The following is a 24,962-nucleotide window of genomic DNA, read 5'->3' on the forward strand; positions in this document are numbered from 1 at the left end:
AGCCTAGTCTCAAAACGGTGTTAGACCAAAAGGCGTCCTCTGGTCTTTTTATTTAAAGATGTCCACAATAAGGCACCCTATACTAAAGACTTCCTCAACGAGGGATCATAGGCTTTATACTCTTAGTTTTTTCGGTAAAGTCACGTAGGTAAAAAATGAAATTAAAATAAATTAAAATAAAATAATAAAATCACGACGTTTCGGAGGCAACACAAGTCTCCGTCATCAGGTGGGACCATCACAGCCAGATTTGCTGTATCAGATTTGCTGTACTTGATACAGCTGTACTTATTTTATTATTTTATTTTTAGTAATTTTAATTTAATTTTTTACCTACGTGACTTTACCGAAAAAACTAAGAGTATGAATCCTTGCAGTCACGAAAGCTTCAAATCTAGAATCATAGGCTTTGTTCGGTCTCGTTTTCCCGCTTGCATCTTCCTCCGAGCGTCCCCTACTCCTCGTGCTCTCCCCTTATATCTCCCTCAGTCCCCTTTCTCGAACCTTCTTGTCCTTGTTTTTTACCACTAGCCAACCCCTGTCCTTTCCTTTTCACGGAATCCTTTCTGTTTTCACATTAAAACCGTTATTCTCCAATCCCTTTAAAAGTCTGCCCTCCCGACCATTCGTCGTGGATGCCTCTTTCTTCCAATCGGAGACTCACATGTTGATTTTTAAATTGCCGTTCGGCTGCACATTGGCTTGGGGTAAATTTTCGGTCATTATCCAAGCAAGGCTGACTGCCGATGAGATACTGAAATGTCAAAACACGATCCAGGGTTTGCTTGTGCTGAATCAATGCTGCTGAAAGTGTGCACTCCCAGAATGCCGTGATGGTCGATGGGTTGGTTGTGTGAGAAAATAATATTTTTACGTGTAGAGACCTACAGTATGTGAAGGAGATTTCGTCTGCCGATATATTTTGGCATATTTCTATCTTGGCCATAACTTAAACTACCTTGAAGGGGGGCCTTGCATTGAATGGGATGCTTGGCTAGTTCCAGTAACGAGAGTTTGGCTTCAAGCGGGAGGAAACCAGAGAACCCGGAGAAAAACCACCAAGCAGACAGGCAGGTAACACTAAAAACTCCCCACAGATGGATACAAGAATCATGTTTCTATATTTTCCACCTTGGTGCAGTCTCGTTAGCGGAAACGCATAAACATATGCAGGTGTGGTTCGTCCACTAGGGGCGATGGGGCGCCGTCCCACCAAGCAGCTGGGGATGAGAAATGAATTCTGTAATAAAAAAAAAATTCTATTAAATTTGTTGTTGTGTTTAAAAAATATATATGATTCTTTCATTGTGAATTGCCGAGTTTAAAACGTGTAGGCTGTCGCGACCAAGCCACAACATTCCCAATCTGTACAATCTGTAAATGTTGTGGCTTGGCTCTCCAACACACCGGTGTGCTATTCTAGTAACACATTGTTACTTTACCAATTGGCTGTGTCAGGTGGTGGCGGTTTAACAGACACATTTATATATTTACGCGATCTAGCATGTAAAAAAAAACCTGCATTATGGGTGAATTGGCTAAGGGGCCGTCCATAAATGACGTCACGCAATTATGGACGATTTTTGCCCCCCCCCCTCGTCACACGGTGTCACAAAAAGTCAGACCCCCCCCTCAAATATGACGTCACAAAGCTTTGCCCCTCCCCAAACCATATTTCCATTTATAAAATAAAACATGCTTCAAATCGCTTTAAACTATTGTCATTGTAGTGCGTATTTAATGTCGCGCTGCACTCTGATGTTGTAGGAGTGTTATAACAATTCTATATTTATTTAAAGTTGCGCATTTTGATGTGACGTCACATTTCTCACCCCACCCCCTCTCGTCACACATCGTCACAAATGTCTGACCCTCCCCCCCCCTAGGTGCGTGACGTCATTTATGGACGGCCCCTAATGAAGGTACCATTTTAAGTTGTTCATATTAGAAACCGCTGCAACGCCACGGTCTGATGTGGGCGTCGTGGAGGTCTCGGGGTGGCTGTGAAGGCGTCCGAGTGAGAGATTTCCCCTTCATTCATTGCGATCAGCTTCGCATGTTAGCCACGCCGTTAGAGACCCATTCAGGACGGTAAAAAAATAACCCGTAAAAACAAAGTTTTTCACTATAAATCCTTTATATGCGTGGCGGCTAGAGTCCTCTCGTCCTCTGGCTTGAGAAGGCTGCCACCTATGGGTCAGATGATTGCCTGCCACCATTAAGCAATTGGTAATTAAATATAAAAAAAAATCCTAAAAAGTGTAAAATTTTGGAAGAAAAATTTCACGAAAATAAATTGTCACGCACAACGAGTCTGTGTGGAAAATGTCAGCTCGATTGGATCACGGGAAGTGGGTTAAAAAACGACCTAAAGATTTACACGGTCGTAAGCGCGCAAGCAAGTAAGCAAGTGAACTTAATATAAAGGATTAAAAAAAGGCGCCTATGGCTGTAATGAGACGATGTCACAACGCGAGGTTGCACTGTGCAAATATAGCAGGTCACGGTCTACACGTAGGTTGGGTGGTTATTGTATAAAGCAGGCGGTGTCTTGGCTGCCTTGGCTAATTTGTTGAGTCGTGTAATCTGACCTTTCATTGTTTTTTAGGCCTTTGGCAGTGTCAAAGAGGTTGTGTAGTGTGGAGCTGAGGGTCATGTGGACAGCATTTGAGTGCTCTGTTGTTTTGTTTCGCGTTGTTTAGCAATGTCTACCGTTTGTAGATTACACAATTGTATCACTTTTACGGGAAGGCCAATAACATGACGAGGTTTTTCTTAAATATAACACCACATTTTCAGAGGTCACTCACGGCAGCCCCACCTAGTGGACATGTCACGACACGCACGCGCACACAATGACAACAATGGAATTTAAGAAACAGCTAAAAAGTGCATGAAGATTTGTGGTTTGACAAAATGAAGCAAACGGCTAGTGCCATGAACAAGAGAAACACGAGACAATAATAATAACAACAGAGAACTCAGAGACAGACTTTCAATATCATCATGCCATATATTTATTACGTACAATAATATTTTACACAAATATAGAAATATAAAATAATCATCGTTGACTTGTCAAGTAACGCACCTTTGGGAAAAAACCCCCAGAAATTGCGATTACTGCCAGGGTATTGGCGAATATATGCACTCTCATCACAGCAGTGCCCTTTTCATTGGGGACCAAAAAAGAGTAGAATTTTAACACCCTTGGTTATAAAAACTTGACAGATAAATTCTTAGGCACCGACTATAAATTGTATTTTCGTTGTCTTTTGTGTTACAAAAACCCACACGAACGAAACACTGCCTCAATTGTGCATTTCTCTTTTAAAAAGGGATTGAGTACCGTACAATTAGGACCACGTGCACCCTGTGGAGGACAGCATTCCCTCGTTATTCGCGAGGGGTACGTTCCGGCGATGCTCGCGAATAACACATTTCGCGGAAAATGATATTGGCTTACGAATTACCTTAAATAAATACATCTCACCGTTTTTATCTCATCACTCTATCTAATCCCTTTCTCGCATCGCATTCTCTCTCGTCATGGATTCGCCGATAGCCAAAATCGCGGTTGGCAAGTTCGTGAACAACGGGGGAATACCGCACATAAAACTCGGCGGCGTAACTGTTGAGTGTGCAGGCGGTGCAGCTGCACAAGGGCACTCGGTTCGAAGGAGCCCACACGGTGGGCTGCGAAGAAGGGAGGGGGGGGGGGCATTGCATTCCTTGCACCAGGGCGCGTGCCAACCAGGCTATGCCAATGTCGTAACTTCAGCCATTTTGGGGTTGAAAAACGCAATTAAATAACACTATTCATATCAAAAGTCATTGGCACCTTTAGGAAGAGCCTCTCCATGAATCTCAATCCACCGTGGCTAAATCGGATCACGGGGAGGAGGACGTAGCTCGTGTGGTACGCGTGAGTCAATCGCAGACTGACTTTTATGTTGAGGTTTCCGAATAAAAGCCTCACGGTGGGCCATCTTCAGGGCAGAGTGAATAAGGAGCCGATACCATTGAAACTGGGCGCAAAAAAATCACGCTCGCGTCACGAGCAGCAGGGGAGATGAACAGACCGAGACCGCCGTCACTCTCGACGGTTCAGTGGCCGTGGTCGTCCGTGGAATATCCTGAAGCAGAAGATCAGTGCTGGATACAGCAGTGAGATTTTGCGAACGTGATTTCGTCACTTTGATCCTCACCTGTGTATCGATAGTTCGATGTTAATGTGCCATTTTATTGAGGGACTGTCTGTTATGCTGATGCGGTCTGGGTCTGTCTTGTTGGTGGTTTTTCTGCTTTGCCCAAGCTTGATAAATGGAACTTGTATAATTAATCGATTGATTTATTTACAATTAGTGACTTTGATTTAAAGCTTTCATGACTGCAGGGATTCATATTCTTGGTTCTTTCGGTGTGGATTTCACACCTGATGATGATTGCTTGTGTTGCAGTCGAAACGTCGTGAGAATTGTACTGTTTTATATTTTATTATTTTATTATTTCCCTTCTACGTGACTTTACCGAAAAAACCCAAGAATAATTAGCGACTTGTTTACCTTTTTCTCTACTTTGCACTCCTATCGGTTGTTTGCATTGTTTGCTGTTGTAAGTCACTGACCCGACCATGCTGGACCTCTGTGAAAAAGAGCTCCAGAGGTCATCGGATTGCTCCTGAAGTCCACATACAGATTCTGATCTGATTCTTTCAAAAGAGCCGCTGACAGGCTAAAATAAAGTAAAAGTCTGAGTGCGAGTCGGAGGAGGTCAGGGAGGCTAGACTCAGGTGGATTTGACTCAGGTGGATTTGGACGAGAAGAGACAAAGCAGATGTTATCCTCCTTCCCCCGCACCATCGGTTAGCACGGTTGGCTACGTACGGTGCGAAAGAAGTTCGACGTACACACAAACATACATGGAAGGAGAAGGGCTATGGTGATGTAGAGACTCATAGATTGAAAGTGAGACAGTTTCCCCAACGGGGGCACCGACTTGATGTGGCGAAGAACCTTGCGAGCCCTTCAGAACTAAAGAGTTGAAGTGCAATCCCAACTTTGTAATGAAAAGTAACACACACCAACGTGTGATTAATCAGTGCTAAAAAAAAACCCAAAAAGAAGAAAACGTTTAATCAATGCGTCCCACCTGCTGTGGACACGGCTCAGAAACACGGTCATTCATGAACAATGTTGAACCTAAACTGAAAAGTAACCCAAAAAAGCGCGGAGAGATGGATGTTTGGAACTACACCGAGAGACAGAAAGAGGATCACATGGATGAGAGAACATACCGGGCTCACGACATTGTTCAAACCGTTAAGCAAGTGGCCTTGCACAGGATACGTCGATGTAAGACGATGGGACCCATGGTCAAGACGAATAGTGGAGTGGCAGCCACCCACCCCTGGCAGTGCGCAAGCCAAGCACGATCACTCTACCGGGCTGCCAAGGTACGATCACTCTCTTGGTGCTGCTCCTGCAGACTTAAAACAAACAAAAAATTCACAACCAACCAGCGCCGGTTGATCCAGCCGCGTGACCGCTCCAGATGACCCGTTGCCAGCGCTGGGGGCCTGGTAGGTCTGGCACGTCCGGCTCGTCGGGCCAAAAAACCGCCAAGCATGGAATGTCGGCCCAATGTTGGGCCAATGTTAGTCTAAAGGCTCCACACACGTGCCATCGTTGGCCCATCGTTGTCCGTTTAACTGGGAAGTGTGGCCCAACCGCTACGCTACGACGTGGCACTTTCGACGCACGGCTGACCAAACGCGCTTTCCGGCAGCAAAAACGCTGTTCGTCTGCGATGCGGTCAGGCGTGTAGAGGTGCGTCGATTCGACGGTTCATATTGATTCTTAAGCTCGGGACGCAATCACGAAATTGCACGTTCTGCTGTTGGCGTATTTAGTTTTTTAATTGGGTGCGTGTTGCGCGTACAATGGGTTCACATGACCCCCGAGGCCACGAGAGGTGCTGCCATTCACCGCAACGTGTTAGGATGGGATCGATATTTTTTAAAATCGGATCGCGACCCTGAATTGCGACAACCGTTCCACTCCGAAGTTGTAATGTTCCAAGCCTTTTATCATACGATAACATCTTTTACAAAAACATGTTTTTATTCATAAAGGCAGTGACTAATATTATGGCTTTATATGTACTGTATATAATACAAATACTCATAGTAGTAGTTGTAATAATAACTATAATGGAGTAAGAAAATTGAAAAATACTGTCGGTAAAACAAATTTTAAAAGTACAAAACATTCTGACAGGGAAGGCACAGAACAGGCAAGAAATTGATAATGACAATGGGAACAAGTTGAAACGATTTCATTTCTTAGAGAAAATAATTTTCCATTTTCACCTCGTTTTAATTCGTTCAACCTCTGTACACATAGCCTTTGAGTTTAAAATACGCACGTTTTTTTCCTGGCTATTGTAATTTCTTTAGAACTGCTCTGTGTTCAGTTTGTTGTCCTTCCGCCCCGCACCTCCGATTAGCACGGTTGGCTACGTACGGTGCGAAAGAAGTTCCGTATCAAGGTGATGGCGCCACCTAAATAAGATACCCGACACTTGCTGAGGAAAGGAGACGGTAAATCACCTCCACCATGTGGCCCTGGCCATGGCTCAACGACGGAGGGACTTTGGAGTTGCGAGGTGAAGGGAGGCAATGGAATCAGGTGGGCAGGGATGGAGGCTTCAGCCGTGGACCCTGTCCTTGGGCAAATAACTGAAGGAAAAAATCTAAAACTACGGCAGTTAAATGTGAGAATCGTTCCACTAAAACGTTAAATCCAAACATGCGTGTCGCACGCGGAAAAAAATCCTCACCGAGGTCAAAATTAAGCAGGTGATTGACGATGTAACAGAGGAAGTCCATGTGGCCTCAAGGCTGTCATGTGACCACAAGGTCATCATGTGACCTCAGGGCTGCCCCCTTTGCGTTCATATTTCTCTGCCACCGTTGGGAAGTCTCTGATGGCAGAACTAAGATCTCTTGTGCCCAGCACACAGCAATGTGAACATGTCAATCGATCTGAACAGTAAAAATGTGTTTGTTTTACCAGGCCAGAGTCCATTTCTATTACGATGACCGCTATTGCCATTTATTTTCGTAGGCAAATGCCATTAATTTACCCGGGAAAGCCTTACTGTTATCTCAGGAGGGCCCGGCTACATTGGGATGTTTGGCCAATTACATTTCCGAACGCATTTGCCTGCACTGTACGATGAATAACCAGAGAACCCTAAAAGCCTCAGCAGGCACACGCGGACTGGTATAACGCTAAAAAAACAGCCACACACAGGAGCTCACAACCCACGTGCTGTACCGTCACGTTCCGGCGACCCAACAGCCCAACAGGTTCGGGAGTTTCGCGAATCTCGTTGCGATCCGTCAACCCCGTGGCCCCCCCCATAACGCTGCCGGGTCGCTGGCGTGGGACAATGCACCTGAGCCGTCTTGCAAAAGCTGGAGTTAGGGCGCGCACAATTAAAAAAAAAAAATCTATAAATAGAAGAATCGATATATTACCTATACGTAGATAAATAGATACATTTGTTTTCCTTCAACCTAACTTCTGGTAAAAATGTATGAACGCGAGCAAATGGAAACGGCGCGTGTAGGGCCGCCCGCTCCGGGAAGTAAAACGTTCCCGAGGTCGTAAATGTCCGCGTCGCGGCACGCGAGGAGACGTTTGGGTAATTTGGGTAATAGTAGTGTAGTGTATAGTGTAAAGTAGTGTATAGTAGTGCAGTGTATAGTCGTGTAGTGTATAGTGTATCGTAGTGTATAGTAGTGTATAGTAGTGCAGTGTATAGTCGTGCAGTGTATAGTCGTGTAGTGTATAGTAGTGTAGTGTATAGTAGTGTAGTAGTGTATAATAGTGTATAGTAGTGTATAGTAGTGTAGTGTATAGTATTGTATAATAGTGTATAGTAGTGCAGTGTATAGTCGTGTAGTGTATAGTCGTGTAGTGTATAGCAGTGTAGTGTATAGTAGTGTATAGTAGTGTATAGTAATGTAGAGCTCGAGTCTGTCGCCAGGGAAAGGGAGGTGTGGACCGCCCTACTCAACACGCTGCCGCCGCGACTCTGGCCAGGACAAGTGGAGTCAGAACGAACGAAAAAAAATACTTTTTTTTTTACACCTCTAAGGTTTTTTTCGATCTTAGGTTTTAGGGGAGTTTAATCAGGGTAGTTGACTTAACTTCATTTTTTTAAAGTGAAATATCACGAGTAAAATATTCATTCACGTCCCAAACAAAAGCTGTATGTGCACATTATTATTTGCGGACCAACCTGCGGTTTGCATCACGGCCACGCCGAAGCACCTGCAGGAGCGTCGGGGGCCACCTGGTGGTGGCACCGGGGATCACACTCTGAGAACCACCGGGCGAGAGTGCTGGACTCAGGGGTGCGACGACGCATCGTTTTAACCCTTTCCTATGACGTACTGATGACGTACTCGTACGTACGTCATCAGTTTTTCTCCCGATTCCGTTCCGATGGCTCTGGGTACCGTATAATGAACTTCACCATCGTAGAGTGCGGTCGTGTCGCTACACTTCTCTGCGGTGAGCGCAATGTCTTTAAAAACAACGGCGCTGCGCCTCTCTTAATAAAATCAACGCCGAGCCGCTTGAGCGTTCCGAAATTCGGCAGTGAACGGGACCCACAACCCTGCAACTTGCAGACCTTCTCGGAACAGGAAAGGGTTAATTTTTAGATTCTTCAAGCTCGCGGTCCGCGCACGGAATCGCGTGCGCTTCGTGTAAATGGATTCCCACGACCGCCCCCCTCCCCCACCACCCCCCCCCCAACCCCTCGCAACCACTAGTGGCCGCTCACATTCACCGCAGCGTTTAAAGGTGCGATTCTCAAATCGAATCGTGACTTTGAATCATCGAATCGTCGTCGGTGGGTTGGGGTGGGGATCAGGAAACAGTACCTAGATTGCTGGCCACTCGCCTGTCTGGCCACCGTAAGGTACATTAAGATTTTGGGCCCACAAAAGAAATACAAACTTAAGTGTTAAAAACGAATATGCTATGTGCTTAGGTGATGAATACGCATCATTAAGATGCGTACATCGTACCATATACATGTTAGAGCGAGCGCGAACTATGTTGTGCGAACCAGTTGGTGTTTAATGTACCGGCAACATCCGTGTCTCGACAGAGACATACACAGCAATAAACGTAACTTGGTCTACCACTGTAACATTTATCGAGCATCTCACTCTCAAAATGTTTCAGCCCCCCGCCCTGTTCGTGCGCGGTGTGTGTGTGCTGTGCATGCTGGGAGCACGGCGAACACGACACAATCTTGGACGTGGGCATCCAAACGTAAAGGCGCTCACGTCGCAGCAACGCGAGATGGCGACGGTCAGGGGGGGAGGCCCCGATCCATCCAGCAGTGGATCGACCGTGGCCTGATGATTGACGACTCGTGGCGAAATGCCGCCGCGTCTCAAGAAGGACGTGGCAGAAGTTGCGCCGACCGTGCGAGCCGAATCGTCGATTGACGTCGATTCTCAGGCTCGAGGCGCGCGGCCGCCAGACGCCCACCCGCTGGGTTCACGCGGTCACCTCGCTGCCACTCGGGAGCGCTACCTTTAACCACGATCGAAAGAGAGGGCACCAATAGACAAATCGAATCGCGAAGGAGTCAACTCTTCACAAACCTAGCACACACACCACACACATACGCACAGATGAGCTATTTGAAAGGAGGGGGAAAAAAAACTGTCAGAGAATTTCCGAATGATATTTTGGCCTTGTATTCCCTTAATAAAGCACCAACGGCTATTTCCATGGGGAAGACTACAGGCAGCATTAAGTTCGTGCGGGGGCATGTGGGCGGGGGGGGGATGGTCCAGTGCAGAAATTGTCCTTAGGTCCTGACCGCCCTCCCTCCCCTCCCCCCCGGCACCACCAACCCCAACCGCAGCCACAGCAATGCAGGCAGGCGGGCAGGGCAGGAGGCACACGTGTGCAAATCTGCGAGCACCAGTTTGCGCGTTCGTCACAGTCCGGCGACTCTGGCTGCCGACGTTCCGCGTGTCATTCGGGGGCCCGTTGCAACTCCGCACGCGCACCGCTCGCACAACGTGCGCCGTACGCACGCAACAAGGTCCGTTACGCGCGAGCCTCCGTTTTCTTGTTGTGTTTGCGAAAAGGCAAGGCGGGTGGTGACGCCCCGTCGAGCCGCCGCGCGCAAGCGCCCTCGTCAGGAATGGCTTCTCGAAGTCCGTCGCTGGCGTCTGTGCGCTACGGTCAGCAAATTGAACGCAGCGCGGCTTCACGGACGGCGTCCGAACGCGGCCGCGTCCAGAGACGCCGTGCGGAAGCGGTGGGCTGTATTTTATTTTTTATTATTATTAAAGAAAGACGCGGGCCAATCAGGCGGTCGCGTGCAGAGGAAAAATAAACCAGGCCATGGGCTTTGACTAGAACTGGCGCAGGCAGTCGACAGCATGGACGGCTGGGGGAACAGGTGTGCGTACTCGCTACGCACCAATTAACGCGATACAATACCATTCGGATGTATAAAGCAGCTATGTGCAACGGTCTCTGCAGACGCCGTATTAGAAACTGAGCATAATTACTTATTTTATATATATATATAGCGAGAGGCGGTCAGTCAGTGATTGGCAGGAGTGGAGTATGGCAGCCTTCACGCTCAGCTGAGTGAGAAATCACGACGGACGCCATCAACGTGGCGACCGAACATCGATCATCGGATCTCCCGGCGTGCAGAGCGACAACGCGAGTCGTCGTAGGCGGAGGAGCAATGGCAAGGCTTGAGCTTGGTACTTGCACGGGCAACGGGGAGTCAGTCGACAGCGGCGAGTGTCTGCGGTGTCGCGGGCGACAGATCGGGCCAAGGAGGGCGCACGCTCGCCACGTCGCGATCGGCGACCTCGGTGAAGCGATCGTCGGCGAGCAAGATGTCGCGATGTCGCGGCCCGTCCACGACTTTCCGAGTGGCGTCGCAAGCGTCCGTGACGTGACGCCGGGGCGAGCGTCCACGGTGTCGTCGCCCCCCCCCCACCCCGTGGTCACGAGCGGAATTGAGGCCCCGCGCGTCAGAACCCCGTGTACCCCTCAGCGCCCGTCACCAGGACGTCCATCCAGATGCGCATGGCCTCCGGCGAGGGCGCCACCAGGTAGAAGACCCGCTCGTTCGTCTTGAGGCAGAACGTCAGCGACGGGCTGGGGCTCTGGGCACGTGCGGAGCCGACGAGACAAAGACAAAGATTCCCCCTGTGGCCTTAGAAGACTGTCGGGGCAAGTGCTGTTAGCGAGTCGCGCCTATGAAGGCCCGCACGGCACACGAGGGGGTGGGTGGCCAACACCACGCCCGGCCGCATTTGTCTTCCCAGTGGCGATTTTTACCCACCGCACCGGGTACTCTTTTGAGGCTGAGTCGACCTAGGGGAGGCCTACGACCGGTTCAGATATTCGTCACCGGTGTTGGCCGTGAGCGGGAATCGAACTTGGGTCGCTGGGTTCATGGCGCGGCGCGCTCACCGCTATGCTGCCCCTCCCCCACATACGAACGTGCACGCGCGCAACGCAGCTCGTTTCAACCGACGTCTACCGTGATCAATCCACTGCTGGATGAAGGCCCCTCTGTCCACGCCGCCGCCGTCTTTGCGTCGTGGCGACGCGAGCTCAGATCATGGCTGACAACGGCGGCGGCGGGGACGGGGGTTACTCACGCGCCGCGTGGAAGCGCACAGCAGTCGCCCTCACCTTGTGGGCGCTCTTCAGGTGGTCGTAGTAAACCTCCTCAATGGCTTGGAAGTAAATGAGCCCCTTCAGCTTCGTCTCGTGTTTGTCTGTCCCGTCAGAAAGACACGTTGCACATTGACTCACTCTCGATAAATACACACGTAGACAATGCGCCGCGGTGCAGAAAACGCGTTAGAGGCTGCAGCGCTACGTTGCGGGCAGCGCAGTAAAATCCGCTGTTGTTATGTATGTACTTCTATGCTCCCGTTTCAGCGTGGAGAGGTTTTGTCAAAAACATCCCAATGCGATCCGTCTGCCGTGGGGAGGCCTTCATCCAGCCCTGCTTACATTCTCATGTGCACAGGAACTTGGTTCGGAGCGCCATTGTCGAGAGTTGTTAATTACCTCCCCTGGTGTCCAGGACGTCGTGGGTTTGATCCCAACCCTGACACCTGCTGTCTATTTGGAGTTTGCGCGTCTCTCTTCCCGTTGTCACGTGGATGTTTATCCGGGTCCTCCGGTTTCCCCCTCCACATTTAGAATCAACATTACGCGTTTAGAGTATTTGGCTGCTATAAATGTCCACATGATAAGCCGCTTCGTTGAGCTATCATTTGTGGCAGCCAGGTCGCTTCAGAAAAAGAGCGACGTAGCTCAGTGGGGCCTTGCCCGTCTAAAATAGAAAATAGTTTTACTTTAGTTGAACCACGAGCGGACACAAGTTGCATTCGAACCCCGGTTTAACTCAGCAGTGTGAGCTTAGCATCTCCGGCCGCTGACCTACCCAGCCAGCCACGTTGCATGTATGCGTGTATGTTGAACTTCTTTCGCACCGTACGTAGCCAACCGTGCTAATTGGAGGTGCCGGGTAAGGACAACAAATTAAGCACAAAAATCAGTTCTAAAGAAATTAGTTTTCAATCTAGATGGCTTCAAAGTGCAAAGCTCCATTGTGGCTTCCTAAAATCGTGAGGAAGAGCGTTCCAGATGGCCGCATAAGTGCGTCGGGAAAGCGCACGATGCGGCGACTGTCTTTGTTGCTAGCAAACGTGGTCGGGAACTCTGGTGGGTCGGGGGTTCATAGCGTGGTGTGGGTGTAAACCGCTGCGCCACCGCTCGCCACGATTAACCGCGTGCCGATCCACCCTGGATCATTCCGCCATCGTAATTCGATCCCACACTCAATCTGTTTACCAACCATGATATTTTTTTTGCAATCGGTTCCAGTCGGCCGCAGGAGCGCTACCCAAAGCGCGATTTTGAAACGAAACAAAAAAACGATCATCTTTACTTTAGGAGGCAGAGCGAGCGACACGGGGGGGTGGGAGGCGGGTGCGGGTGGCGGTCGACGCACCTGCGTAGTACGAGAACGTGCGCTTGTTGCGGTCGAAGAGGAACCAGCGCTTGCGCCACGTGCGGATCTTGCCGCCCATCTTGGTGAGGAAGCCGCGGCAGGTCTTCCCCGTCACCGTCACGTGGTAGCACGTCTCCACGCTGTGGCCCGCGCCCTCCACGTGCGCGCGCAGGTCAAAGTCCTCCTTGCGGTTGGGGAGGTAGCGCGTGAGCGGTCGAGCCTGGGTGGACCAGGGGTGGCGGGGGGGTGGAGTGGGACGTGGGGGTAGGTTTTGGAGAGGGAGGGGGAGAAGGGCAAATTCACAGATGGATGGATTGGTGGGTGGGTTGGTTGGTGGGTGGGTGGGTTGGTGGGTGGGCAAATTCACAGGCAAACGGAGCAGACGGTATGGAGGGAGAGGCGGACGGACAGACGATTGGACAGCCAGATGTACCAACAGACAGTCACGTGACCAAGCGGACGGGCCTATGACCAAATCAGAATCAGAATATTTATTTAAGGTGGAGGAATCCGATGAGTCTCTAAAGCTCTCTGTCACAGACATCCACTAGGGGCGGGTCAATCACCAGGAATGCGCCCAATGTCGTCAGAAGCTAAACGGGGGGTTGAGCCTGGGCAGTGCCTGGATGAGCGACCGCCTTGCACACACCGGAGTTGGAGGTTGCTGCGGGGGCTACGTCGCCAGCAGAGGGCAGTGATGCAGCAAGGCATTGCGGTATGGAATGGAGCGGAGCGCGGAGAAGAGAGGAGCGGATTGGAGAGCGGAGCGGAGCTGAGTCCGGAGAGGAGTGGAGAGGAATAGAACAGGGAGCGGAGCGGGGAGCAGAGTGCGGAGCTTGGAGCGGAGCAAGCAGCGGAGCATGGAGCGAAGTGGACCGTGGAGCGGAACGAGGAGCGGGGAGTGGAGCGTGGAGCGGAACGAGAAGTGGGGAGTGGAGCGGGCGCGTGGAGCGAGGAGCGGGGAGTGGAGCGCGGAGCGTGGAGGGGACCACGGAGCGTGGAGCGGAACGAGAAGTGGGCAGTGGAGCAGAGCGTGGAGTGCGGAGCGAGGAATGGAGCGGGCGCGTGGAGCGTGGAGCGGAGCGCGGAGCGTGGAGCGAAACTAGAAGTGGGGAGTTGAGCGGAGCGTGGAGTGCGGAGCAGAGTGAGGAGTGGGGAGGTGAGCGCGGAGCGTGGAGCGGAACGAGAAGCAGGGAGTGGAGCGCGGAGCGGAGCGAGTAGCGGGGAGTGGAGCGGAACGAGGAGCGGGGAGTGGAGCGTGGAGCGGAGTGAGGAACGCGGAGTGGAGCGTGGAGCGGCACCTGTGCCTTGTGGCGCTCGCGCAGCCGCACTTCCTTCTCGATGAGCAGCTGGCGCCGGTGCGTCTCCTCGGCGAGCCGCTCCTCCAGCGCCTCCCGCAGCCTCCGCTCCTCCTCCAGCGCCTGGCGCTCCATCTCCATCTCGCGGTCCTGCTCGCGTGCACAAACGTTGAAGGTCCCCCGTGCAGGCTTAACAGACCGTTGGGGCAAGTGCTGCGAGCGAGTCGCACTGAACCAGCGCGGTGAAGTATGGTTAAACAACCCCCATGAGCGCATATCTGTCAACCCATGCGGTTTACCCCGTATTCTTGGACAGGGAAATTGAGTTTTCAGGTCCCAACGGCGTGCAGCCGTTTCAATACGGGCAAAAACTAAATTGTCTATTTGTGTTTCTCCCTTTGTAGGATGAACGTTGAGATTCATAAGGGGCTATCCATAAATGACGTCACGCACCTGGGGGGGGGGGGGTCAGACATTTGTGACGATGTTTGACGAGGGGGGGTGGTTTGAGAAATGTGACGTCACATCAAAATGCGCAACTTTAAATAAATATAGACAACACGTTCTACTTAATTAAATTGACTTTTTAATAAATGTTTTCTCCTACAACATCAGAGTGCAGCGCCACATTAAATACGCAACTACAATGACAATAGTTTAAAACGATTTGAAGAATGTTTTATTTAAAACATTTACATAGGGTTTTGGTGGGGGGGGGGGGCAGAGCTTTGTGACGTCATATCTGAGGGGGGGTCTGACTTTTTGCAACGCCGTGTGACGAGAGGGGGCGGGGGTCAAAAATCGTCCAAAATCGCGTGACGTCATTTATGGATGGCCCCTAAGGGGCACGGGGTGGCCAATAAGGTCTGAGCTGGTCTGTAACAAGGTAGGGCACTGACAAGGGGTTGGCAGCTGTGCGAGCGAGAAATGTGTGGGGAGGCCTCTGTCTCGCAGTGGCTGTGAATGACAAACCTTGGTCTGCAGGAGGTGGGACTTTTCGGCTTGAGCTTCTCGGAGAAGCCTCTCCATTTCCTCAAACCGCCCACTGTCCGGCCCACTGGCGCTTTAGCGACAGGGAGGCAGGGGAGACGCGGAGACGACAAGAGAATCAACGACAGGCGTTACGTTGCGTGCCGATAACTAACCGCTGGTGGTACAAACAAGTTTGAGCCTCTCTTGGGCAACAGCTGAGCCTCAAGACTCTTTGCTACATTCGGTAAAGGTTGAGCCCTGAAATTGTTTGTTGAGAAAGGCCTGACAAAATTGGTTCTGATTGTGCTACTGGCATCATTTTAAAGAGGAGACATTTCAAATTGAGAATTTTAATGGACTCCGTTGTCGTTAATTATGGCGCAATCTTTCTCAATATTGCAGAGGGCAATAAGTCAAGATCGGAATGTGTCTGTGTGTGTGTGCATGCAAATACTGGTGACCAGGCCGAGACCATCATGTGAACACATTTGAGAGCCAGGTTTTTTATTCACGGGTGACTAAAACCCAGATTCAAACCCAGGATCTCAGCAGTGCTGGCGTAGTGTCTCTGACCACTAAACCACTCTCACACCTCAATCACCGTTATTAATAAACAAACCTACTTGCTGTACTTCCTGCTCGAGGGCGCCACGTTAACTGCCTCGCCTGGTATGCAGGAGGTCGTGGGTTCGATCCCGACCCTGACACCTGCTGTATATTTGGAGTTTGCGTGTCTCTCTCTCTCCCCGTGGTCGCGTGGATTTTCCCCCAGGTTCTTCGGTTTTTTCCCTCCACATTTAGAATCGACATCACGTGTTTAGAGTAGTTTGGCTGCTATAAATATCCACGTGATGATAAGCCACTTCGTCGAGCAATCATTTGCGATAGCCAGATTGCTTATGAAAATTAGTTATATGGCTCAGTGAGCCTTCTCTGCTGATAAAAAAAGTTTAGTTTGTGACCAGGTCACTGCTGAAAACGAGATATATTGCTCATTGGGCCTTTCCTGGTAGAATTTAAAAAAATATTTTAGTTTGTGGCCAGGTCACTTCTGAAAACGAGATATATGGCTCAGTGGGCCTTTCCTGGTAGAATTTTAAAAAATATTTTAGTTTGTGGCCAGGTCACTTCTGAAAACGAGATATATGGCTCAGTGTGCCTTTCCTGGTAGAATTAAAAAAAATATTTAGTTTGTGGCCAGGTCACTTCTGAAAACGAGCTATATAACTCAGTGGGCCTTACCTGGTAAACATAAAAAAACTAGTTTAGTTGACTCTGGCCTTGCGCGAGTACCTTGAGATGTCGTCGGGCGAAGCGTTGGTGTCCAGGCTGTCCGAGCTGCCCAGGCTGATGGAGTCACATGACCGCTCGGCCGTGTTGCCACGGTGACCGTCCCTGTGCCATGGCGGCTCGGGCCCAATCTCTCCCACATCCATTCCTCGCCTGGCTTGACCTGTGGAAGCACGGGGCGTGAACGTGAGAGGACATTTGAAATACTTTTGGCTCTTTTATTCCCCTCAATTGCACTATCGGTGTAATGTAATCAGATAAAGTGTCTGTTTGGAATTCTCGCAGATATCAGTATATCACTCTTGGTTAGACAATGACCCTTGGAAGCAGACATCACAGAGCTAGTTCTGAGATTCCCTTCTAATGAGCTCACACCGGCATTCAGCAGCAATGCACTTTTGCAAGTGCCCTGCTATAGCGAGGGAGGCTTATCGCGTAGCAGTCAAACTAACAATTACATTTTTTTCCACCTAGATCCGGGCTTCCATTAAGTATGGGTTCTTAACTGCATTGACGGTCTCAACCCAGTCACCAACTGCTTCGACAAGAAAAAAAAACTCGCCGTACTAGATTTTGGTTTTACATTTCACTTGGTGACATTCCACCTCTTAGAATATAAATCATATAGTTTGACTGTCACTCAACAAGTAATTATCACCGTGCCAGGGAAAGTGCTGCCCCCCCCCCACTCCCGACCTCCATGGAGTTAACCCAGATGTGTAGGCATTAGAGATGATGCTGCTGGATGTGGATAACGCATACCTGTCAACCCATGAGGGTTTACCCCGTATTCTTGTACAGGGAAATTGAGTTTTCAGGTCCGTACGGCATACAGCCGTTTCAATACGGGCACATTTTTTTTCGTCTGTTCGTGTTTTTCCCTTGTGATGGGACTTTATAGGATGAATGTTGAGATTCATTAGGGTACGGAGTCGCCAATAAGGTCTGAATTGGTCTTTAATAAGGTAGGCACTGACAAGGGGTTGACAGGTATGGTAGTGTAGTAGTATAGTAGTGTAGTATAGTAGTATGCTATAGAAGTGTGATGGGACTTTGTAGGATGAACATTGAGATTTATAAGGGCACGGAGTGACCAATAAGGTCTGAATTGGTCTGTAATAAGGTAGGCACGGATAAGGGGTTGACAGGTGTGGTAACGTAAGTCCTTGATGAATGTGGCCTACGCTAGGCTTTCTGCGTCGTTGCTGCCCCGGCGCGACCGGTGGTCTCGCATTGCCGGTGTGTCGGTGTGATAGCCGGCAGCGGCTTGAAGCATTCTGGTTGGGTTCACGCTGGGCCACTTTGAACGCCCCGTGGCTTAACGCGACGGCCACTCAATGAGCCCCCACAGTAAGTGAACGTCGCAAGGGGGGTGTGAAGCTAACGGGCCGCTACGTTGAACTTTGGAACGTTACGTAAAACGTCTAGTGAGCCGGGCAACCAAATCGGAGTTAGGGTGGCACGAAGGGGATTGGGAGCAAAAACCTCTTCAGCAGTCATCAAAGACAAAGATCCCCCGTGTAGCCTTAACAGACTGTTGGCGCAAGTGCTGTTAGCGAGTAGCACCCTATGAAGGCCGGCATGGCACACGAAGGGGTGCGTGGCCAGCACCATGCCCGGCCAACCTTTGTCCCCCCAGTGGCTAGGTTTACACACCGTACCAGGTACTCATTTGAGGCTGAGTCACCCTAGGGGAGGCCGAAGATAATCGTCACTAAGTTGTCAGGTGGCCAGTGAGCGGGGATAGAACTCGCTGCTGCCCCAGCGGGTAACGCCACACCGCGTGTGACCACTGGCGGCGGTGCAAGGCTCGCGACTCTGCGTACGATGCGAGAAACCCATCGTGACAGAATAGAATACTGAAACACGTTCACTAAGGTAAAATTACACTCCAGTGTGAACCCACCCAGTTGTATGATTCACATGCTCAGCAAGCTTCACTCCTCATGCTAGGCCCGGGCTTTTTTTGTGAAGTAAAAAAAAAGCCCTGACAAAAAACCCCGCGCGTGTGTTTTGGTTCCCCCCCCCCCTCAGATCAAATAACAAACGTGCCGGGAGGTTTCCTCCCCACCCTCCACTCGGCCTACCTTTCTTACGCAAGCCCTTCCCAGTGCCTGGCGCACACAGACAGAATAGAGTGGCACGTGTTGTCTTCAGCGCGTGTCAAACGGAAACAAGCCGACAAAACCTCCAACGTTTAACGAATATGAAATCGAGGCAAAATACACGCACGCAAAAAAAAACCATCTCAATGATAATGCAAACTATCTCAAATGTTCTACGGAGGTGGTGGGGTGTGTGTGTGTGTGGGGTGAGGGTCCATAAAGGTGTCATCCATTATTAAACGAATAGACAGTAGACAAGTTAGATTTCTTGGGCATGTAATGTGTAAACAAAGTGACTCGGTATGAATGTGGCTTTGACCGAGAAACATCGGTACCGCGAGAAGCCGGGGAAGACAGCGAATTAAGTTTCACCGTGGACAACTCGAGCAATCGGATGCCGCTGGGAGAAGAATCCGATGCAAAGCTTTTGAGTAAATATCACGGAAAGAGTGGAAGTCGAACTCGGGCCACCGGGTTTCGTAACACAGCGCGCCAACCGCTATGCCACCGCTCCCTACTGCTTGTGGACTTCACGTACTTCGTCAGGTGCTTCGATTTCTCTCGTAAGGGAGGTACTCATTTGACTCTGAGTAGCAAATAAGTACAGCCCGTTCTCCTATAACGCTGAGTGTTGTTTTCATAACGCGAATCGGATATAAACGCGATAAATTGGGGGAATGTATTTTTTTAAACGCAGATGCAAATTGCATATAATGCGGTTGAGTGCACGAAAATAGGAACAAGCGGTTGTACGGCGGCCTCGGCGTAGCATCACACAAGGCGGGATGCTGCTGGATGCTTCTAGATGCTACCCACGCATCTCACTCTTTGTTCGGCCTGCGTACGCATCTCACGTGTTATCTGTGCTTCGCCCTATATTATTATTTAGTATAACGCGATTTTTCATAACGCGATATTCTTCAGAAACACAACAACTACTGCGTTATAGAAGAACTCACTGCATAAGGAATATGCTATCAACATTTGAACTGCACAATTGGAATTTCAGCAGCGACTATAATTCTTTAATAATGGATGATATGCTTTATGGACGCCTTGTATTGGACTTTCAACGCCGCGTCAGAAGTGTTCTCAAACTTTGTTCGCCTCGTTGAACCGGGTGAGCATGCGTTGCGGGACACAGGTGCACGGCTACCCACCTTTCCTGTGTTTACCTTCCAGAGGAAGTGACAGGACGAAGGGGAAAGACAAGATAAGGTGAACGAGTTAGGGGTGGCGTTCATCACCGAGATTCATTTTAAAGATCCGTTTCTTAGCAATAACAAGCAACCCGCGCGTCCTTTGGACGTGACCGTCCGGCTGACCCTCCCAGCCAGCCAGCCAGCCAGCAAAACTTATATAGAGCCCTGTCTCGCTCCACCTTTCTCTTTCCTTCTCTCTGTGCTATGTCTCGCAACGTGTCTCAATATCTCGCTTTGTCTCTGTTTCTCCATTCCTCTGTCCCCTCTCCTCCCTCCGCTCTATCTCACCAACTTCCCTGCCCCTACCTCTCTCCCCGTTAATCTGTCTCACCTCTCACCCTCGCTCTCCCTATTCCCAGCTCTCCCTTCACCGTCTCAATCTCTCTTGCCTCTCCCCAATCCTCTCTCCCAATGCTTACCACGTTCCCTCGCTCTCCTCTTTTCGTTTCGCTCTCTCTCCTTGCCTCTCCCTTTCAGGCCCTTTCACTCTCTCTCTCTCTCCGCCCCTCTCCTCTCCGTTATTTCCTCCCTCCCTCTGTCCTCCTTCCTCCCTCCCTCCCTCCCTCACCTCCCTCCTCTCTCTCTACTCCATCCCATGTGTGTGGGACACGCATCCCGGGTGGAGGCTCAACGCCGTGGAATGCGGGTGACGTCACCTTCGTGCCAGCCAGCAAGGAATCCAGCCAGGCTGCCATGAAATAGAGCCAGCAAAACTCTTTTTTCAAGTGTAGTATGATCATCATTATTATTTGTTTCTGATACAGCTGCCCTCCAATCCACCTGGGCGTCGCAAGATTGCTTTACACCTCATTTCACCTCAACACATTTGCCAGGGTACCCCCCCCCACCCAGCGGCAGCTGTCCCTGTGTGGCACACGGTGAACCCAGAACCTGACCTACACACGGGCATCAGTCTTGGCAGTAGGGGTGGCGATGATTTCTTGCTGTGAGTAATACCACCCCCGTTCCTCGTAGCTAAGCAATAACAGATTTGCCTTCGCAGTCTAATTTACGTATGTTTTGCATTATCCTCCGATCAATTGCCCTGCAGAATGAACTCGGCACAGATGTTGAAGAGTTGACCGGATAGAGAGTATCACAGTATGGGCCTGAGACTCAAGGAGAAAGTGTTCCATGTGGCAGGAGTGTTTGCGTGTCGGGCTTGGGAGTGGTCGCATATCGGTTAGGGCTCTGCACTAGGAATCAGGTCACCAGTAACATCTGGTGACAGCGCGAGACGATAAAACATTTGGGGGGGGGCCCACCTCTACCGATTGCCGCACCCCCCCCCCCCACCCCGAGCTGTCAATGTAGTCACTACAGCCACTGCACGGGGGGGTCAGGGTGGGGGCGGGTGGGCAGGGGGGCCGGTTGGCGTGTGAGACGGGAGACGAACCTCGTGGTGGAGGGCCCGTGGGGGGCCGCTTGGAAGCGCCATGGCGATGCCCTCCTCGTGGGAGCTGCGCAGGTTGCGGGGAAGCGTGCTGCTCCCAAGAGCCACGCCGCCCACCTGCTGAGGGATGGGGGAGCCACACGCGCAGGACGCCACGGAGCGTCTGGGTCAAGTGTGCGGGGAGCGGTGGCGCGACGGTTTAGCGCGACGGTTTAGCGCCGCACTGCGCTGCGAACCCGGCGACCCGCGTTTCGATTCCCGCTCACGGCTACCGACACCCGTGACGATTATCTGAACCGGTCCTGGGCCTCCCCTAGGTCCACTGCAGGCGTGGTGCTGGCCACTCACCCCACCCACTTTGCGTGCCACGCAAGCCACAATCGACGCCCGGTGGCCGCGAGCACAGTTCTAAACTGTGGCCGCCGGGTTCGTAGGGCAGCGCGCCAAATCGCGGCGCCTCCGCCCCCCTCCCTGCGCGCGCGTCCCCCGCCACTCGCGAAGGCCGCGTCGCCCGTCACGGCGGAATGGCAGCAGACAAACGGGGCCACGCGGCACGCGCTCGGAGCGCTCGGAGCGGCTCACCCTCTTCCCGTGCGCGGCGCCGGACGGCGACGCGTGATGCTCGGGAGCGCCGCAGGCGGGTTGTCGTGACGACGACGACGACGAGGTGATGATGTCGCTCTGCGTGGATGTCTCCCGCTGCAGGCGCCGCTTTTCGCCGCTCGTCCGGCCGCCCTGCTCGGGCGCGCGCACGAGGTCGAGGGGAAGATAAAGTGAAACTAAACTTTGTATCACCATTGGAACGTCATTTGCCAGTAAAAATATGATAATTGTTTTTTTACCATTCTATCTGGCAACAAAACTGACACCTCTTTGTCAGTTTTGTTGCCAGATAGAAGGGTAAATGCTTACCCTGAGCTCTCATACTCTGATGGTGCATTGTCTTTGAGTTGTGCGCCTTTTGGCGTCATCTGGTCCAACACCATGTGAGACTAGGCTCTAAGGAAAGCTGTCTCGGGTGTGGACCAATCAACTTCAAGGACAGTGCATACATTATCAGAGTTATGTTTTTTGTTTGCATTATGACTGCAGGTATTGTGATCTGTGCAAACATGACTCCTTGTAAAAAGGTGTCAGTTTTGTTGCCAGACAGAAGGGTAAAAAAACAATTATTAAACTTTGTATTTCAGCAGGTAAGGGCCCCATTGAGCTATACAGCTCGTTCATCGGAAGCGACGTGGCTATCACAAATGATGGCTCAAGGAGGTGGCTCGTCATCACGTGGACATGTACAGCAAGCCAAATACTGTGAACGCACGTTTATTGTAAATGTGGAGGGAAAAACCGGAGGACCCGGAGAAAAATCCACGCGACCACGGTGAGAGAGACACGCAAACTCCAAATATACAACAGCAGGCGTCAGGGTCGGGATCGAACCCACGACCTCCTGTATACCAGGCGGGGTAGTTAACATTTTTACACCCCGACACTGGCGCGGCTCTGTCGGCCTTTTGCCTGTAGGTTCCCTTCAGCCTCTACGAATTAGCTGGCGATGCTGACGCTGCTGCTAACCGCGTTGGCAGTGGTGCACAAGCACGGCCAGCGACGGTGAACTCGGCACGCTCGTCAATAACAACGCCTGTGTGTGGCCTTCAGAGAGAGAGAATGACATTCGCAGTGTTCTTCACCCATTTTCAGAGCGGGTGGGAGGGGAGCCACCATATTTGCCAATAACAGGCCCGCTAACACCATCATCATCATCATCACCGCCATCATCGTGACAGCGGCACGATGATGACGGGGGGTGTTTTCACGTTTGTGTATTGTCGGGGTGCCGCATGTCAGGGGTCGCCAGTGGCCTGCGGTGGGCCTTGCAATGACGAACACTCATAAACAGCCTTGGCCCAACAGTCAGGACACATAGGGTTATTTCATTTACTTTAACACCTATTAAGGCCAACGCGGCGTATGTGGGGGTTATGTGGCCAGCACCACGCCCGGCCGCCTTTGTCTCCCCAGTGGCGATGTTTACACACCGCACCGGGTACTCATTTAAAGCTGAGCTGGAATAGAACTTGGGCGCTGGGTTCCTAGTGGAGTGCGATAACCAATCCGCCACCGCTCCCCGCAGCTTCAAGATCATTAAATTCTGGCACACACGCACACGCATGTATACACACATGTAGATACACGTACGTAGAAGTACATGCATGGGCACACGAATATGTGTATACACGCAAAGGCAAGGATCACCCGCATAACCATACAAACCTTTGGGGCGAGTGTTGTAGGCGAGCACCTATTAAGGTCGGCATGGCACACGAGGAGGAGGCGTGTGTACATGCAAATACATGTACATGCACATATGCACATGTACATACATGCACAGACGCACACTTAGGCATGCACACACGTGTATGTATATATGTGAACCTGCATGCGCGGACACACACACACTTATGCATGTCCAAAACCAAAAGGTGGGTAAGCCAGCTGGACCACCTTTGTCTCCCCAGTGCTGATGTTTACACACCACATCAGGTACTCATTCAAGGCTGAGTCGACCTAGGAGAGTCCCAGCACCGGTTCAGATAATCGCCACTGGTGTTGGTGGCCGTGAGCGGGAACCGAACTCGGGTGCCAGGTTCGTAGCGTTACTCCCGACACACGCACGCACGCACACTAGTACGATGCATCTCGAGTGAACTTGCAGGTCAATAGGGTGATGCCCCGGTGGTTTACGTCGGGGGATGCGTTCCTGAAAGGTGCGACGACGAATATCGAAACGACGTCAATCGAAGCGATGTACAGGGTGGTGGTAGTGGGTGGTGGTAGTGGGTGGTGGTGATGGTGGTGATGGTGGTGGCGAAAGCTGAGAGGCGAAAGATAACGAGAAAGGACGGACGATGCCGACCGCGACGTGAGCGCGTGGGGTAACCAGACGACGCTAATCGGGTCGTGGTTAAACGATGACGTATATTGCAGAAACGACGTCAAAAATGGGGAAGAAGTAAGTCGGGGGTATGACCGTAGCACGTTTAACCCTTTCCCGTTCTGAGACGTGTGCAAGTCACAGGGTGTGGGTGATATTCGCCGCTGAATCTCGGAACGCGCAAGAGGCTTGGCTGTAATTTTTATTCAGGTGTAGTAGCGCCGCTGTGATGAAAGCCATTGCACCCACCACAGTGAACCATAAGCGAGACGACCGCACTCCACGGAAGCAAAATTGCGCCACGCGACCTCCCGCATGGCCTCGTGGGAGCCTCGGTAACGATACAGTTATTTTACTCTGGTTTTTATTCCGTTTTCGTCACGATATACGTACGCACGTCATCGGAACGGAAGTCTGAAGAAAAACCGATGGCGTGCACGTACGTCGCCACGTACGTCATCGCAACGGGAAGGGGTTAATTACAACGCAGCCGACAACGCGCTTGCACGCGCTTTACCTGGGCCCCCAGCGTAAAGCGCATTTTGACCGGCAGAGGGGGCGGCACTTGACAAGGGGCCTCTTGGTCAGGTGACAGGAACCGCCTAATCATGTGCTCAGTGCCCAGAGCATTCTGGGGGTATGTCCCGAAGGGAAAGCGAGCGGCAGAAG

At 51.1% G+C, this 24,962-nt stretch overlaps 1 protein-coding gene across 1 annotated transcript in view; it reads right to left on the reverse strand.

The window, feature by feature from the left end:
- Positions 1-3,345: 3,345 nt before the first annotated feature.
- The window catches only part of LOC133342084 (pleckstrin homology-like domain family B member 1), a 122,190-nt gene continuing 100,573 nt past the window's right edge, over positions 3,346-24,962 (reverse strand). The window contains 12 exon segments of the mRNA XM_061551011.1: positions 3,346-11,233; positions 11,769-11,854; positions 13,102-13,321; positions 14,403-14,549; positions 15,372-15,462; positions 16,665-16,824; positions 18,749-18,775; positions 19,927-19,941; positions 21,365-21,401; positions 21,404-21,478; positions 21,944-22,096; positions 24,811-24,924. Coding sequence (XP_061406995.1) covers positions 11,099-11,233; positions 11,769-11,854; positions 13,102-13,321; positions 14,403-14,549; positions 15,372-15,462; positions 16,665-16,824; positions 18,749-18,775; positions 19,927-19,941; positions 21,365-21,401; positions 21,404-21,478; positions 21,944-22,096; positions 24,811-24,924 — 1,260 coding nt within the window. The 3' untranslated portion in view covers positions 3,346-11,098.

Source organism: Lethenteron reissneri, chromosome 13 (genome assembly GCF_015708825.2).
Source record: "Lethenteron reissneri isolate LAM-NWPU_2019-01 chromosome 13, ASM1570882v1, whole genome shotgun sequence".
Classification (NCBI taxonomy): domain Eukaryota; kingdom Metazoa; phylum Chordata; class Hyperoartia; order Petromyzontiformes; family Petromyzontidae; genus Lethenteron; species Lethenteron reissneri.